The sequence below is a fragment of the Aristolochia californica genome, unplaced genomic scaffold (assembly GCF_029961685.1).
Source record: "Aristolochia californica isolate CCGP_79_NKW_82.1479 unplaced genomic scaffold, dmAriCali1.0.hap1 SCAF_9, whole genome shotgun sequence".
Classification (NCBI taxonomy): Eukaryota; Viridiplantae; Streptophyta; class Magnoliopsida; order Piperales; family Aristolochiaceae; genus Aristolochia; species Aristolochia californica.
In genome coordinates this window covers 37,289,908-37,308,474 of record NW_027182290.1, presented here as the reverse complement: position 1 = coordinate 37,308,474, position 18,567 = coordinate 37,289,908, and the positions used below count along the sequence as shown (strand labels likewise).

Below are 18,567 nucleotides of genomic sequence, written 5' to 3'. Positions count from 1 at the left end.
TCAAAGAATAGGCATTAGAAAACAGATATGCGGATCCGTTTTTTCAGCAGAACTCTCTTCTACAAAATTTATTTCTTAGTTTCTAGTTTCTTTTTCTTTAGGACAGTTTTCTACCGCATGACGTCATTATAATTACATTTATATTTTTCTCAGATACACAAATATACAAACGTGACATTTTTGTGACGAATTTTGCGTTCGCTAAATCATTAAAACACTCACAAGTCGCATTTCAAGACTTATAGCTAGCCTTATCATAAACATCTTCCTTACTCATAACTCGTAACTCGGAAAACAAAATTCCGATTGACAGAAAAATAACACTGGTCCAACTCTAATATGTAGAGGTGTACAATCGAGCAGCCAAACCAGACCCGACCAAAGCGTTACTCCGAGAGTTTCAACAGCTAAATTAGACTCCGAACATCAAATCCATGATTTTGGACACGGCCGATTTTGCAGGTGAAGCAATTGCCCCAACAGATCGACCAGCATTGTCATTTGCACTCTGCAGATAATAAGGACGAGAAGATGCTCTCGAAGGAGTCACTTCGGAAGCACTCCCGGACGGTTTAGGAGGCAAAACCATGAAACCATGGTTAATACTGCTCAATGTTTCATCCAGAAACTGACGTTGGCAAGGATCCAGCGGCTTCACACCGATGATAAGAACCCCATTTATTTGCAGTCCGTTCTTGCTTAGAGCTTTTTGAGCATCAAATCGGTTCTGCAGAAAGAAAAGATACACATTCTTAACAAAATTGATAAATAAATATAAAACTGCACTGGTCATTTTAAAAATGACCCGACAAAATTGATAGAATGTGACAACAAGCAGTCAAAACCTGATATAGTATGTGCATCCAGTTAGCATCTCTTGGACCTGGTACATGCCTCAATATTTTACCACATTTCTCAAACTCCCGCAATACTAAATTGGTATCTCCTGGTGAAAATCTGTTGAAAAGATCAATAAGTCATTACCATAAGATAACTGCATTATAGCAACAGGACAAAATTATGGATCAAATAACTGCACAAATGATCCAGATACAACTTCATTACTATATCAAACTTTTGACTTAAAGGGTTTTTTTTTAATGTCACTCTTGAGTTACGGATTTCTAATTCGTGATCCAATTTGACCATGCTTATGTTTGTGGGCAGTCATTTGCTGCTTCTCACCAGCCATCCTTTGTTGTTATACCAAAATATCATTTTTATACTGCCACTTACTAACTCTAAGTGACAGTTGAATTCTGCTTTTGACAAAGGATTCAAGTGTTCTCATGTTACTTGCTGCAGCAGATCTTAGCCACAGGTAGCCATGATAGCTTAATTGTCATCATAACTTGACAAAACTTGATGTGACCCATGTTCCTGATCTTTGATCCCAAGGGTCCACTTGAAGAACTGAATCAGCAATCTAGTGAATAATAATGTCTTGCATTTTAGGATGGAATACCTTGAAGTGGGTATGAAAATAAATTCAGGAACACAGAATGATAGCCATCGCAAAAACAAAGCTCTGGATATTTTCAAAGAGTAAGCGGTGAAATTTACTAATCACAGTACTCCCTCAAAAGGAGATCCCAAAAAGTTAGTGATCTGTAGGAGAGGTACTCAAGCTTAATTTTTCTGTTACTTTTGTTCTATAACATGCTTCATAATAGGGAGTCGTTGATGCACTCCAAACTCAAACTTATGCTATTTTTTGTTAAAATACACACAAAAGTGCATTGGCAGGAACAGGAGATATTTCCAAAAACCAATCAAAGAGTTGTCACTGAAACATGTATTTGCACTCAAAAAGATAATGACATCTTTGTTTGATACATCCAACAATGCCAAAGAAATATGGATGACCAACTCAGTAAAACCCACTAACACTATCAACATATTCATTTGAAAGAAACTTGTCTATGAAAAATAGATAACAAAATAAAAATATAGCTGACAAAACCATCCCCATAAATCATAAGTCATACGCCCAACCATCACATTCAACTCACTAGATCAGGAAAAAAATCTTGTTTATTTCCAGCTTATACAAGATAAAAACAAAAGATACTAAAAACGAACTAAGTTATTGTTAGTGTTATATAGATTTCAGCAACTTTTTCGTCCTCCCAAGTCCCAGACATTGGTGAACTATGTTATCTTCATTTCAGGTTGTCATGGATATTCTTTTTATGTTCATCTACCTAGACAACAATCAAGAGAAACAGGTCAAATGGACGTGTCGCAAAATGTAGCAACAACACTTCAAAGTCCATCTCAGAACATAGAAAGACAGTAGGACACGATTTTGAGTCATTAAAACCAGAGACACTGGCAACAGAGTATTACAATGTGCCCAAAAGAGTGGCAAATGTACCAAGAGGAACGGATATTTCTACCATCTCCATAAAACTGCCAGCCAGCCTTCAATTTCAGGTTACAGGATATACTAATAATTTAAAAGAATAAAGAGCAATCAAATTGATGAATGCAAATTGCACAGTAACATATTTGGAAAGAATCATTACCCATAAACAGTAAGCCACGTCTCCTCATCGAGATCGCCAGTAGGCAAGCTACTTCTTTGCAACTCTGGCCTTGCAACCTCTCTCGGCGGTGGAAGTGTGATTAAAGCACCTAATTGTACAACACCATCAACGGGAGAGGATGCTTGCTTCTCACTGTGACCTCCGCTGCCCTTCACTGATGACCCGCTCTTTGCCGGGGACCACCAGCCCAAGCTTGCGGAGCTCTGTTGCATTTGAGTACCTCCAGAAAGTGCATAAGATGTACTGGCCTCAGACTTGCTTTTCACGGGAGTCGGAGAATCTCGAGCCGGAGCTCTTGTCTCCGACTTGAATTCCGCAGATACTGGATAGTCTCCAAAGCCAGACTCCGGTGAGACACGGTCTTCCAAGGTAAAAACCGGCGGCGGGGGAGGATCTGTAACCCCAAAATTTTCTCGCCATAGAGCAGAAACAGCTGCAGCTTGACCGGGACTCGTAAATCTCCCTCTGTTATTAGAAACTGGCGTGGCAAGATCACGGAAGAACAGCGACTGCCTGCCGGTTTTCGGGGTTTTATGTACCGTCGTACTCATTTCTGCGATGTTTAGTAGTCGATATCAATTTCCCTGTACATCGCAACAATCTTATAAGCAATGAAACAAGTATATGTAACACCTAATGGCAAAGAATGTGACTCTCCTGGAAAAATACGGATGAACAATGCTCCAACGCTAGGGCTTAAGCAAAATGTGAATGCACAATTTACATAATGCAACACAGTGTCCAAAAAAAACGTCAAAACCTAGTTAGGAATCCACCTTTTCCCCAAAGAATGAGTTCGATATGTCCAGGATCAGAAATCAATATGATGCTAGACAAGGTAGTGAAGGAGCAGAATACTGAAAAAGTAATTAATGAAGAAACGAGACTTTCCTCCCCCATGACCACCTCAGTACATATCAAGCGAGAGGCTGAGGACGACGGGGGAGAGATGAACACCGACCGAAACTTTACCTGCTCGAGGGGCCGAATCGTCTGGTTTTTTAATTCGGGATTCCCCTCCAAAGAATGATCACGAAATGAGGAGGGGACCCTAACGTTATAAATGGACACTCCGAACCCGGTGCCGGGACATGGAACCCTAATGGTGCACCATGTCGATTACAAGAATGCGTTAATTGTATTTTGTAACAATCCAAAATTGAGGAAATTATTATTATTCATCTATTTTCCCACTTTTATCAACTTTCGTCTCTCTATGATGTTTGAAGGATTTTCATATTTCACTCAACAATGCACTTTCTCCATCATGCCCACTATTTATTTGATTTTTATCCTATACAATCAAATTGATTATATTTACACAAATGAAGCATATAAAATAAAACGATTCCGAACACATCTTGTCGCCCTTTGCTCCATCATTGTCATGCATTCAGAGCTAGAGATTTTACATTTTCAGCGGTAGCACACGAAATTAAATTATTTATATACAAAAGGAGATGAACATATCATCCATCCTTCAACGATAATCTAATCTACGCAGGGTTCTCCTCCACTCCCTCCGGTCTCCTCGTGTTCATCGCTGACATACGACGCCAAGTTGACGTACTTCTCATGCTCCCTCTTCTCTCTCCACCGGCACCTGCACATCACGCAAGTCGCCACCCTCCGTCCGGTAGTTCTCTTCCACTTCATGAAGCACTCCTCATGCAACGAGTTTCGGCAAACGCTGCAGCATACCACCTTCTCTTCCTTCCTCATTTCCTCCAAACAAACCGGACAGATCGACCCTTCTTCCAGTCTGATATCGACTACGGGCCGAAGTCGGCCAGATTCAGAGAACAGCTGGTGGAACCTTTCCCTGACTCGCTGGCCGGCAAGAAAACCTGGAGAGGTCGGCGTGCCTAGCAGGCGGGTGAGCTGGCAGGGCCTCAGGGTCTTCCGGCGCAGGCAAGTGTCGTCGACGGGGACGCCGAGGACTCGGAGGAAGACGAAGAGAATGTGCTTGCAGGGGACTGTCCGGTCCGGGCAGGTGCAGGTCGGGATGACGGAAAGGTTGACGTTGTAGACGTTTCCGGTGGCGCCCAAGACATAGAAGTTGGCATGGGATCGGTGGAGGAGGAGGAGGCGGTGGCGGAGCGCTCGAGAAATTCGGTCCGCGACGGGTTGAGTGGGCCTGAACCGGGCTGGCGAGCGGGTGAGAATTGGGACGGTATCGTCCATGTTGCCCTCGTATTCGGGCATGATGGTGATCTAAAACGGAGTCATGGCGTCGTTACGATTCCTTTTGTAGGGAAAGGGTGCCCGCTAGGACCCCCACCCGAATATTCCTTGTTTGGCTGTGAGGGTCACGGGAGGTATGCCGGCCTAGGTGGACATCGGTAAGGGTTACAGAGAGTTAACGAAAAAGGAGCCTCGCGGCTCTTCTTAGCTTCTCACCGGTGTGATTTGTCAAAATAGAGCTACCAATAAGTTCCGTTAGGGAGGTTTTGTAGGATCTCGTCTTGCAATGGGTATCCTGTGCATGAATCTATTTATCCAAGGTTGCCTTACTTTCGATTCACCCGCGCCGGAATTCTCTTCTTCATTTGAGAGTGTGGCACTCGTGGTAGATTCACAATTCTATAAATTTTGAATCATTGGCGGATCCTCTGCCAATCTCGATTGCTCTCTTCGGTTGGCTCTGGAAAATGCTCTCGTCGTGGCAGCAACAATCTCGACCTGAAAAAAAGGTATCTCCTGTCAGCAATTGTATCTCTTTTTACAATACACTTTCACTGAGAAAGTTGATTTTCTCCTGCTGTTATTGACTTCGAATACCTGCATTAGCAGCGACAGAAAGAAGAAACATGGCTGGCCTCTACTTTAAAGCCTGAAAATTTCATCCCTGGTCTCATTGTTGGTTTTCTTCTTGGGTTGTTTGTGGATTTTCCTGCGAAAAGTGCAAGGGGAAAAAGCTTGCCCAACTCATGCACGCAGCAAAAAGGTGTTTCACAAGGTGGTGACGATGAATTGAAAATGGTACTTAGTCTCCTCCAGCTTTCAGATGGTTTACTTCGTTATGCGTAGGATATGCGTGGGGTGAGATTATTGGTCTTCTCGGTTAGGAGTTCACCTCGTCCCCGGCGGTCGTTGAACTTCAGGCTGTCATCGCCTGCAGGTAGAGCAGGTTGTTGGCAAATTGTTTTCTGAGAGCTTGTGAAGGAGGTTTTATTGTGAATAAAAGAAACTTAAAATAACAAACTCAGAAATCAAGCTACGAAAATGTTACTCGAAGCAGCTGTTTCACTCTTTTGCCAACTCGTCAGCCTCCCCAACATCTTTTGGAGTGTGCACAGAGCCTTGGAAGGGACGTCTCCTTCAATGGCAGCTAGTAAGGCCCTTATGCCCTTGAATCTTTTTACACGATCATTAGGGATGAAAAAAGACCAATCTCGGGCAAATTAAGTTGGAGCACCGCTTATTTTCAGTAGAACCCTGCGGCACGAAAGTGCCAGAATAGCAGAATGTGAAGACCCAAAATATCTCTCTGCTGCACCTTGTTTGGCCTTACTAGGTAGCTATACGAGTTATCTCTAAATTCAAGTTTATAATTGCAGGGGCCCTGGAGTTTAGGTATGATAGTGGAGGGTTTGTGAATTTTCCCCTCATTTTGAGCAACCAGGGCACCAGAATTCCTGAATTGAAGCAGAAGGAGCTCCCCTCAGATTCTTTTGCTTGTTTTCTAGGAACTTTCCAAGCTATAGAACTTGTCAACAATCTTCCTACCCGATTTGGCTCCTTGCAGAGTGTTTTAAGCCTTACGGCCTAGAAATTACAACAGAGATTTGTAGCAGATCTTAAACAATGGGAAGGAGGATACCCGATAGAAACTAACATATGCTACTATAGATACTGTTTCTTATGTGTTGTTTCCTTTGTAGTGATCATACTTTCCGAGAAATTGAAGGTCTTTTAACTTGTTTACAGTTCTGTTACTGAATCTATTTTTAGGAATTCTGTTACTAAAATACTTGTTTATATCTAGACAAAAGGGTACAATTTGGTTGTTCCCCTTGAAAACTATCCAGTGAATCCTGATTAGGGGTGTGGAATTGAGACGAGCAGAGCAGAACTCAAGTTTAATAAGCTCAAGCTCGACTCAACCTCTAACACCTTGGGCTTGAGCCTATAGCTGAGCTTGGCCTCGAGAACACATCGAGCCTGACTCTCGCTTGAGCCAGCTTGAGCTCGAATGGCTCAAACCTACAAAGACGGATCTAGTTCCCTCATTTTGGCTCAAACAGCATCATAATCATCAAACTATAAATGAAATAGACAAAGTATCTGTAAACAGTAAAACATTCACACCTAATTTCATATAATTACAAAGGATTTGTACTTAAATGACATATAAAGAGGAAACTTTCATCGGTAAAATATAACAAATTACTTTGGGAATCAGGAGGCTTCGTGATGAGAAACATTGGAAGTATGGTGGATCCATGGAGGTAACGAAGGGGAAGCTCTGAAATCTGAACCCAGCCAGTTTTGGAGTTAGACTATAACATAGAATCTGAAAATGGAGGTGCGCAATGATCACATCTTTGCTGTAAATACTTCAAAAAACATCACAACAGGCAATAGAATGCCGAAGACATTACTCTATCTACTAGGAAAAATATCCATACAGAGCTGACTTTCTTAATTCAAAACAAATTTCAAACCCAAACCATAAGAAAAGGAAATTGATTCAAAATACTAGATTTCCTATGAAGTTACTTAACCAGCCCATGCCGCAGAGCATAAAAATGAGCAAGGAGGTGATGGAAGAATAGATGAAAGAGGAAGAAGATTAGACGCAGAAAGAGAAAAATAACAGATGACAGAGGATGAAGAGAACAAGGAGAAGATTAGGTAGCTTACTCTGTTCCGTTGGCGCTCTGTTCCATCGATGGCATTGAACCGGCTGCGTCAAATGGTGGGTTGACTATCGAGGGTGTGAAAGTGAAGATGAAGAGATGAATTACAGCTGTAGACTGATCATGCCTGTTAAAGGTATTGTGTAAACAAAAAATAAAATCGAGCAGGCTTGTGAGATGAGCTTGGGAAAACTCATGTTTGACTCGAGTCTTGAGCTCAACTCCAGCTAAGGTAAAAACAGAGCCGAGCCAAGCCCAAGCAACCTGCAAGCCAGTTTGTCTCAGTGCCAAATCCTACTTTAAAAGAATCCAGGATCGGAAGGCTTTGGAGCACACCTTTTTATTTGTTAGACTGCAGTCAAGCTGGCAACTGGTTGTTGACCTATGAGGTTCTAGCAACTGCTGCTAGATTTGAGTAGTGAGAAGTGGGAGACTTACATTTTGTTAAGAGTTAGGGGTATTTTAGTAATTTCTCATATGGGTAGATCTGTAATTGTTAGAAAAGGGTCCAGATTAGTGTGTTTAAAGGATGTGGTTATTATATAAGTCTGGTAACTTTAGAAGGGAGTTTTACACACTTATGTTTAAGTCATTAAGAGAGGGGCTTCTAGACTTTTTTTAAAACCAGTTAAGTGAAAAATATATGAGGCTGATGAGGGTCGACTTTTTCCCCATCCAGTAGGCACTTCTTCTCCTTTCCCTCTTTTTTATTTATTTATTTATTTACAGTCTAATTGATCTTCTATTATCATTCTTCACATGGTATCAGAATGATTCAAGCCTAAAGTCAAACCCCTCTTCTCCTAAAGACTGTATGTTCATTCAAGACAAGATTTTTGTAATTGTCTCCTGCTGATTGAGTTCAAAGGTCAGTTTTTTATTCTTCTTCGTGCCTTTAACTTAAGGGTTAATGGCTTGAGCTTCTATGTAAGGCAGTTATTATGTGCTGTAGTGATTCTATAAGGATTGTATGAGGTTCTGAAATACTGCTTAAAGAATCATTGCCTGCAACACCTAGGCTGGGACATAGATTTTGTCTGAGCCCTTGTAATTGTTGTTCTTTCATCCTCAATTCCTGCAATTGTTGAGATAAGAAATTTATTGAGTATCAAAAAGGATCATGTGTAATCCCTAATTCTGTTTTTTTGAAAAGTGGGGCCCATAGATATCTATGCATACCTATTGTTGAGTTTGAGAAATGTTTATTTCAAGTGTTGTGGAGTATTTGGCATAGTGCTATTGCTGTTATTGTGACTGTAACTAGGGATTATTATGGCTGATTCTGGAGAGGTTATTACTCCCAGTAGAAACACTGAGTCTACAGAGACTAAGGATTACGTCGAAATTACTTACGTTCAAACTTTCTGAATTGGTCTCGAGTGGTCAAAAAAATTTTGATTGCAAAGAGGAAAGCTAAGTATATAAGAGAGGTTCCTCTCAATCCCTTAACCAAAGACGGGGAAGTAGAGGATCACCAAGTTCAGATCTGAATATTGAATTTTATGTAGCCCCATGTCAGCAATCAAGTTATCAGTTGTGATGCAGCGAGGGATATGTGGAAGACCCTTGAATCTATTTTTAATTAGGAAAGCAACTTGTCCAGGGTTTATGAGCTAGTAAAGTTTTTTAGTATGAACAAGGGTGGCAAGATGGTTATATAATATTTCACTGAGATGTGTGGAGTCTTGTAGAAGATAGCAGTACTTCACTCCTTTACTAAAAATCTTGTGAAGATACGAGAAAAGGAAGGTCAAATACAAGTTGCCAGGATTTTGGATGGGCTAGGGCCTGAATATGAGACCCTATGAGCACAAATATAGCAGATGATGATGCCCCACTTTGGAAAAAAATTTATAATAGAGTAATTAGAGAGGAAAGTGTAGTGGTGTCCGGAACTAGTAGAGTTAGTAAAGCCCCAGATGTTGCAACTCTGAACTTGTCTTGTACTCCCATTCGATTCGAGATAGATAGGGGAAAAGGGGGAAGTAGATGATGAGGATGTGATGGTGGAGGAACAGGTCGTGGCTGTAGTTATAGAAAATGTGTTCATTGTGAGCGGACTACCCATAATTTGATAAATGTTGGGATAAATTTGGAAAACTTGCATGGGCCAATACATTCGTCTCCGAAAGTGTTGGTACTACACAGGAATCTACCAGTAGTTCTCAAGATGATCAACTCCTCCATCGATTGAGCCGACTCACAGCTGCTCCTATGCCAACTCCTACAATAGCATCTATATCATCCATGACCAATGTTACTTTGGCTACACCAAGTATGTCTGCCATACACGTGTCTTCAGAGTCCTCTTGGCTCATTGATTATGGGCGTTAGCCCATATGTCAGGTATGTTATCATAATTCAAAATTTTATCTCCTTCTTCGTACAAATCAGTATTGTTAGCAGATGGATCTTCTTCATCTGTTATTGATGAGGGAGTAGTTCACCCCACACACAGTCTACCATAGTCTTCTATACTATATTTTCCTAAATGTCCATTTAACTTGTTGTTTGTGAGTCAACTTACTAAATCTTTAAATTATTCAGTTACATTTTTTCCATCTTAGCGTGTGTTTCAAGACTTGCAGGCAAGGAGGATGACTAGTTATGGACAAGACAAGGGGGGCCTTTATGATCTAGATGTTGTTCAAGATAGTCCACTGATTGCACTTGGAGTTGTTGCTATGCCACCTTATGTATGGCATCTACGGTTGGGATATCCATCTCCACCGAAGATACGTCAGTTTTTTCTACTCTACCTTCGGATTTATCTTTTCAATGTCGATCGTGTCAACTTGGAAAACACCACCGGAGTTTGTTTCGTTTGTGTATTAGTCATAGTCATTCAAATGTCTAGGGTCCATTGAGGACTTCCAATTTGTTTGGTTGTTAGTATTTTCTAACTTTCATAGATGATACTTGGGTTTATCTCTTTCGGGAGAAATAAGAAGTTTTTAATGTATTCGTTCACTTTTATAATGAAATAAAACCTCAATTTGGTACTATTGTTTGTATTTTTGGTTTTGATAATGGTCTTGGGTTTATGAATCATAAATTTGCTTCTTTTTGTGCTACTTATGGGATTCTTCATTAGTCTATATGTGTGTGCACTCCACAACAAAATGGAGTTGCAAAAAGAAAAAATTGTTATTTGTTGGAAGTGGCACACACTCTTTTGTTTCAAATTAATGTCCCCAAATTGTATTGGGGAGATGCGATTTTGACATCCTATTACTTAATCAATAGGATGTATCTTCTGTATTGGAAGGAAAAATTCCTTTGCAGGTATTGGAGCTTGATTTTTTTATTTTTTTTTTGGTTTGATGTCACACCCAAGTTGTTTGGTTCACTTTGTTTTGTTCATTCAGTTGGTCATCAAATTGATAAATAATCAAGATCGAGTGTATTTTTCTGAGTTATCCTCATACTCACAAGAGTAACAAATGTTACAATCTTGTCAACAAGAGAACATATATTTCAACAGATGATCCTGTCTAAGCCGCTATCTACTCCTATATTCCTATCGTACCTTCTACTTCTATTCCTTGAGAACATGTGCAATTTTATCAACATAGAAAGGTGCACAAACAACAGTCCAAGTATGAGATACCACCTTTTTCTGAAGCTTGTGACCCTCTGACATGGTCGGATCATCTTCCTCCATGTCTGCAAGACCTTTTTTTTATTGATTTGCACCTCCCTATCAGCATTAGAAAAGGTGCTCGATATCCTATTTCCAAGTATGTTTCTTTCCATGATTTATTGTCCTTCATTAAGGTCTTTTGCTATTTCATTGTCCATTATTTCTATACCTACTAAGGTGTAGGATGCCTTATGTGTGCCAAAGTGGAAGAAAGTTGTGGATGATGAAGGACTGCATTATTCAGTAGGAAAACTTGGACTTTGGTGGATCCCCTAGTGATGCTACAATTGTTGGTTGTCGTTGGGTATATACTATTAAATACAATGTTGATGGGGAGAATTGAAAAGTATACAACACGGTTAGTAGCCAAAAACTACACCCAAACATATGGTGTAGATGTATTTGGTACTTTTCCCCTAGTGGCTAGCATGAGTACTGTTAGAATTTTAATATCTATTGCAATGACTAAGAACTGGCCTCTATTTCAGTTTGATATAAAAAATGCTTTTATCTACAATGACTTACAGTAAGAAGTTTATACGGAGCAACTTCCTAGGTATGTTGCTCAGGGGGAGAGTGAGAAAGTTTGCAAGTTAAATAAATCTATATATGGTTTAAAGCAAAGTCCAAGGACCTGATTTGAGAAATTCAGTAAAGTTGTTACAGCGTTGGGGTTTATGTAGAGCCACTATGATCATGCTTTGTTTGTCTTTTGTCAAGCATCTTGAACTGTAGTTCTTGTGCTATATGTTGATGATATTGTGCTGTCTGGAAGTGACACCAAGAGGATTGAGGAAGTGAAGAATTATCTGAGCAGACACTTCCAAGTCAAGGATCTTAGGTCCCTAAAATATTTTTTGGGGATTGAGGTTGCTAAGAGTAAGCAAGGGATAAGTCTTTTCAAAGAGGAAATATGTCACTAACATGTTAAGTGAGTACATACTGTTAGAAGCCAAATTGATAGATACTCTAATGGAAGTTGGTCAGAATTTGTGGGATGAGTAGCACTTTGTTGAAATATAGGACTATGTATAGAAGGTTAATTGGGCAATTGATATATGTAATTGTCACTAGACTTGACATTGCTTTTCTTGTTGGTGTGGTAAGCCAATTTATGGATCCAAGCACAAAATTCATCTTGAAGTTGCACAAAGAATTTTACGGTATTTAACGTGGGCTCTAGGAAAAAGGCCTAATGTACACTTCGCATGGTTATCTTAGAGTTGAGGAATATTTAAATGCAAATTATGTATGCTCTAAACTTGACCAAAAGTTCACCAGTGGTTATTATGTATTGGTTGGAGGAAATCTTGTTAGTTGAAAAATAAAAAGCAAAATGTTGTGACACGTTCTAGTGTTGAGCAGAATACAAATCAATGGCTCACACTATTGGCGAGCTCATGTGGATAAAGTTAGTGTTGAGAGATTTAAAGCTGGCTCCAGAGGACCCTATGGTGCTCAAGTGTGATAATCAAGTAGCCATCTTCATTGCTAGCAATCCAGTCTTTTGTGAGAGAACTAAACACATTGAAGTTGATGTATTCTTTGTAAGGGATGTAGTGATAAGTAGTAAGGTGATTATCCGATATGTCAGGACTACAAAACAGGTTGGTGATACACTAAACCTCTTGGAAAGCGAGATTTGACTAAATTTTGTATCAAGCTAGGATTACTGATATATATGCTCCAGCTTGAGGGAGAGTGTTAAGTCAAAGATATTTTAGTAATTTCTCATGTGGGAAGATCTGCCATTTGTTAGGAAAAAGGGTCCAGATTAGAGTGTTTAAAGAAATGTGATTATTGTGTAAATCTAGTAACTTTAGAAGGGTGTTTTACATACTTAATGTTTAAATCCTTGAGAAAGAGGGGCTTTTGAAACTTCTTGTAAAACCACTTAAGTGAGAAATATAAGTCTGATGGGGGTCAACTTTTTCCCCATCCAGCGGGCTGTACTTCAGCCTTCTTCTTCTCCTTTCCCTTTTTTGTTCTTTATTTTCCCTCCAATTTATCGTCTATTTTCATTCTTCACACATTGTTTTTTAGACTTCTTGTAAAACCACTTAACTGAGAAATATAATGCTGATGAGGGTCCACTTTTTCCCTTTCCAGAAGTCTGTTTGTCAGCCTTCTTCTTCTCCTTTCCCTTTTTTGCTCTCTATTTTCTTTCCAATTTATCTTCTATTTTCATTCTTCACACATTTCTTTGGGAAAGATGATGGCATTCTAAGTATGGAAAGGTTGTTAACCATGTTTTCCATGATCTAGTAATTCCTGTGTTTTTATTCACAATAACATTGATAGATCTGCAAATTCGGTAGCAGATGTGCTTGCCAAAGATGGAGCTTTCCTGCAATCTCTTGTTGTAAGGGATTTGCTCCCTCCACCTTTGTAATTTTATCTTGTTAATAAAAATACATCTTCATAAAAAAAAAAAATTCACAATAACATTGGAGATACTGGTCTCCTACTTCCCTTTTGGGAGGGAGGTGCTTGATCGATTCATCAACTGACTTTCTAATGGGACGGAAGAAGAAACATTCATTGTTTTATACATAATAAGTTTGTTGCTGAAATCATCATCCATGCTACTGAACAAAACTGAACACGTTCAGGACAATTAAGTTTCCTTATGAGCGAAAAATGTTAATCAACTTCATGAGAAGAGTAGGGAACAAAAACTTTGTCTATTAGTAATTTTAGGCAGCTACTACTAGCAATCCAAGTTGTCTCTGAATTCTTCTATGTAACTGCAATGGCTGATAATCGGGTATAATTTCTTAGAATATGATGTTCACTAGGATTTTATACTGAGAAATGAAGAATTCTGTTTATTTTTGAAATTTGAAAGGTTTCCTATGCCCTAGCCTGGTTGTTAAGTATGTATATATGCTTGCATTGATGCATTTTTAATCTTCTTAGGAGTATTTTATGGGATATATGATGTTGTTTAGACACTGTAAGTCCTATTGTTTTATTGGAGAATAATGAACTTAGTTAACCTTTAATCTATTCATTCTTTTACTAAGGTAGGCTTTTAATCCTATGCATTGCTTGTTTATGTGTATGATCATTCGGATGTTCTAATGAATTTTACTGTGTAAACATTTTACTCCAAGCTTGCCAGGAAAAGTGTATGAGCCTGAGAAAAAAAAAATTCAGATTTTTTTTTTCTGTTTTCTATGCAAAGACTACTGAATGCAGATATACTTGGTCTTTTGTGTTGAAGTGCAGTATGAGTTTTGTATTTGTTGTGGAACACATGAGAAAGAAATGAAGAAAGAACTAATGGGAAAACTAAAGTTAGTTGTACTTCTGCATGTTTAATTTTGACAAGGTCTTTAACAATATATATTGACATAATTTGAAAATCTAATTTGCAGTGGAAAACGTCCATTTTCAGGTTCTGGTTGTTAGGCAAGATCTGAAGATGGGAACTGGGAAGATTGCATCCCAATGTGCTCGTAAGACATGGTTGATGCATGCATATTCAGGGGCTTTAGTTTTGGTTTTGCACCATTAATCGTTCGTTTTTACTTCCTCACCACTTATTCTGGGACTTATATTTAACTAATTACTAGTATATATGTCATATGTTGTGTAGCTCCTTCTTTTTAAAGCACTATAGATTTCGATTTTCCGTTATTTCACTTGAATACCTGGCATAATCACCCATCTTGAATCTTTACAAGGATCTTAAACAAGTGGGTCCCATTAACTGTAAAGTTTGGGGGAAAAAATGAAAAAACCAGTTCTCTATTCATCTTATTTGGACCTTCTAAAATGGCAGATGCAGCGTCAGGGATGTATGCAGAACTAATGAAAAGGTAATGATAGCTGCTTGCAAAACCTCTATATAATATTTTTTTTTTCTTGTCAATGTACTTGTATGAGAAAATTCAGCAAACCCATGAACTTCACACTAATACTGCTGTGAATGATGGGTCACAGATTCAATTTTATGGTGGCTCTTCATTATTTGTGCAATTTTCTATTGTTCATATAGATATTCATACATCTGCTATAGTTCCAAAAAAAAAAAAAAAAAAATGGAAAATATGCTTGAGATTTGGGTTTATAGGAATTTTAAAAGCTTTTACTATAGAACACGTCTTTCCAGTTGGGATTCTGGTGGAAAAAGGAAATGTTTCTTGCTGAAGAGCTTATGTACGAGTTTATGCAAGTGCCAACATGATATATAAGAAAAATGCTGAAGGAAAGATGCCATGGGTCATAAAAGTCCTCTATGTGCAGTTGATTTCAAAATAGAGTGACTTTTATGTTTTGAAGGGCATATCTCATACCTACATCAGCAACCCTTCCTATACAAAGATAAGTTTGATCACCTAGACCAGAAAAACGAGAAAGTGACAGAAAAATGGACAAAGTTTGAAACTTGGCATTCCTAATTAGCAAATTTTCCCCAGATTATCCCCTTGGAAAGTCCCAAATGGGATGGGCCATCCATGTCTGCGTAGAAGATCATTTGTAATAACACTACGAGCTGACATATTATTTCTTGAAGTTTTGCACTTCTCTTTACTTATCTATGGCTATCTTTTAATGTCTACTTTTTCTTTCCTTCTTGATCTTAGTCATGGAGACATCTCATGTAGATAAAGTCCCTGAAGACTCATTTGTCATGGTTTCTTTTTCTTGCAGTCAAGTATCTGTTTTGACGCGTTGGGAACAGTGTGGGCAACCCAAAATTGTCGTCACTTGCAAAAATCAACAAGAAATGTATAATATCATTTTCTGTCACCATATTTATATGAGACTGTTTGATTGCCATCTTCTTTTTTATTGGGACAACATTTCTTTTCTTAACCATCCTGTCAGGAATAAGCTGAAGGATGCAGCAGAACGCATTGGCCTTCCAACATTTATTGTTGCTGATGCTGGCCGTACACAGGTACCTCTTTTACATGCTTAGTTCATACTTTCAGATCAGCCTGGTGACTGTAATTTCATTCAGATGTGGTTATGTTGTGGTTTTTGCCTTATAGATGTCAAATGAAGCATGTTGCAAGTAAGGTGGTGATTAGTAATTGGAAGAAGCATATGTTGACCACCACATGTAGTGGTAAACTAGAGTCGGATGTAAAAAAAAAAAAAAAGCGATGGTTATAGCATTGAAGTTTGCTCTCATTTACTCCTGGGTGGTACTGTATGTATTCTGTTTTCTTGGCTCCACCTTTAAATAAGTAGAACACTGTAAAAGCTGCATGTTTGATGGTGTACCAGACTTGTTATGTTTAATGCTGCTGTTATTGATGCCTGTATATGTGAAGAATTTTTTGTGTACTTGGACTTCATTTTTTCAGTTCACTTTTGGCTCTTTTGCTTTGAAATAATTGTTCTTTTTTGCTGCAGGTGTTGGCGGGGTCAAAGACAGTTCTTGCCATTGGACCAGGTACAACCTCTTGCATGTACCTGTTTTTGCGTTGCTATTGTTATTTTAATGAGAGGCTAATATAGGCTTGTTTAACCATCATGACCAGCTAAGTATTGTCCTGACTGGGATAGGTCTTTCGTTGTGTTTCGTTCTTTTCTTTCTTTTTCTGAAAGTACAATGAGAACATATTTTGTGTGAAGAGAGCAGAGATTCATGGGATTACTATAAGCAATCCTGTACAAGGAAACAACTGAAAATAAAGAGGATAGAGGTCAAGCAATCGGAAATTTGTTCCTAACAACAAGGTGTTGGTGGCTGGTCCACTTTTAGAATCAACGAGGCTGTTGGTGCTTCTAATGGCATGATTCCATGGGATGATTAGGTGCTCTATGTGTCTGCAAATCTTGTCAAAAATCTGCTGAAGCACCCAGGAGCTGTTGGATTTATTTCCTGTGACTCCAATGATGACAATCACCTAATCCTCTTCAACCATGAGACAATAGAGAAATTGTCCTTGTAAATAATGGGTCCTTGAGTCAGTGGCCTTAACTCTACATTAATGGAGTTGCAATGGCTGAAACGGATTGAGCCAGCCATACATAAGTTACATGCATGTCCCAGGTAGAAGCGCTTCCACTATTGGGCTCAAGATTGCCCCCAGAAACTGCCATTAATTGAGCTTAAGCCAACCAAAGCTACGAGGCATGATCTCCATGGGATCAGTAATTCTAAGCTTAGGCCAATTTACTCAGATCATAGAGCTGCACAGGTGGTTGAGTTCAGGGAATTTGTTGGGCTAAAAAAGAATGTGGTGGATGGACTTTACAATCATCCCGCTGATTACGCAGCTTTTACAGTCAATAGTTGTTGAGTTCCCTTTGTTCCAGGTGTTGCATGTTAGCCAATTGGCTACACAATCATTTCCTTATTGAGATTGGTAAAAGGGTGAAGCAGAACTGATACAAAACGTACACTGAAGAGCACCGTGGAAGCGAAAAGAAATAGGAAAACACAGGACAAGATGAGATGGTCTCGTCACTGGGGTAGTTGTAGGGTAATGGATCCTTTTCTTTTAGTTTAGATTTACTATATTACAGCTAGGATGATAAGTGCAACTTAAAACTTCATTAGTCTTATGCAATGATATATGATTCTTGTTTTAGTTGTAAATCTTGGTGTTTAGCAAATTAAACTCTCATTAGCTCATATAAGTTATTAATGTCCACAAACAAACGAAATTTCTTCCATGACATAACAGCATGAAGTCCTTGGTATTTTCATTTGTGCTTTTTGTAATGTACAACCTTGGTCATCTTGAGCAGGCAAGAGAGCATCAGTTGATTCAATTACTGGGAAACTTCGCCTTCTCTGACCACATCCACCGTCCACAAATTTAGTTTGTTCAGTGCATTAAAGTCGATCCTTTTTAGCTTCTGTTAGTGATTAACTTAAATCTTTTCACTTGAGAATTGTTTTTATCCACTATTTTTATCTCATAGAATTCTGGTGGAAACGCTTGATTTTCGTCCCTTTTCTACTTCTTTAACTCACAAAATCTGTATTTCTACCTGACAACAAATTTCAAATTTGTTTGCTTTTCTTGCTTAATGATGCAAAAACATATGAAAACTGAAAAAGGGTTTGTAAAATTGATTTTCAAGTTTCATGGTCAAAGTTAGGAGAGTGACAAATTAGGATGGGATAGTGCTTGCTATCCCTAGTACAGTTTGATTATCATAAAAACAAAATTTTGTTAAAGTTACAATTTATGCCATTTTGGAAATAAAGAAGATCACTAGTGCTCATATGGTGAAAGTGAAATGGAAAATGAATGAACTAGTGAAAGTGAATCACTTTTGTGTGTAAGTGTGTTTGATGGAAAGTATTTTCTTGTGTTAGTGTTTAAAATGGAAAATGTAGTGGAAACAAGAGAATGACTTATTTTTGTAATATACCTAAACAAATAATAAACCTAAATAAATGTGGTTACTTTTATAATGTATAGATACTTAATCAAATTCTAACTTTTACAATATCTTAATTATCACTCTTAAATTAGTAATTTAATATAGTATTAATAGTAATAAATATAATAAATAAATATGGTATTTTATTAATAAC

At 38.5% G+C, this 18,567-nt stretch overlaps 3 protein-coding genes across 4 annotated transcripts; 1 reads left to right on the top strand and 2 right to left on the bottom strand.

Moving 5' to 3' along the window:
• Positions 1-283: 283 nt before the first annotated feature.
• Positions 284-3,625, bottom strand: LOC137941795 (nuclear pore complex protein NUP35-like). The gene is made up of 4 exons (XM_068787377.1): positions 3,522-3,625; positions 2,529-3,133; positions 846-957; positions 284-727 (listed from the first exon to the last, which is right to left on the bottom strand). The coding sequence occupies exons 2-4, from the start codon at positions 3,098-3,100 to the stop codon at positions 413-415; spliced, it is 999 nt and encodes a 332-aa protein (XP_068643478.1). The 5' UTR covers positions 3,101-3,133; positions 3,522-3,625; the 3' UTR covers positions 284-412.
• A 279-nt stretch (positions 3,626-3,904) lies between these two features.
• On the bottom strand, positions 3,905-4,754 carry LOC137940923 (uncharacterized). The gene has a single exon (XM_068786036.1). It carries the CDS (start codon positions 4,752-4,754, stop codon positions 4,041-4,043), a length of 714 nt encoding a protein of 237 aa, XP_068642137.1. The 3' UTR covers positions 3,905-4,040.
• A 235-nt stretch (positions 4,755-4,989) lies between these two features.
• Positions 4,990-18,007, top strand: LOC137941620 (uncharacterized). 2 transcript variants are annotated; one of them, XM_068787107.1, is made up of 8 exons: positions 4,990-5,242; positions 5,340-5,531; positions 14,455-14,515; positions 14,842-14,878; positions 15,714-15,791; positions 15,891-15,963; positions 16,425-16,464; positions 17,769-18,007. In XM_068787107.1, exons 1-8 carry the CDS (start codon positions 5,201-5,203, stop codon positions 17,816-17,818), a joined length of 573 nt encoding a protein of 190 aa, XP_068643208.1. In that variant the 5' UTR covers positions 4,990-5,200; the 3' UTR covers positions 17,819-18,007. The 2 variants fall into 2 exon arrangements, with proteins under 2 accessions (XP_068643208.1, XP_068643209.1); XM_068787108.1 differs by having other exon boundaries at positions 4,993-5,242; positions 5,343-5,531.
• Positions 18,008-18,567: the final 560 nt, after the last annotated feature.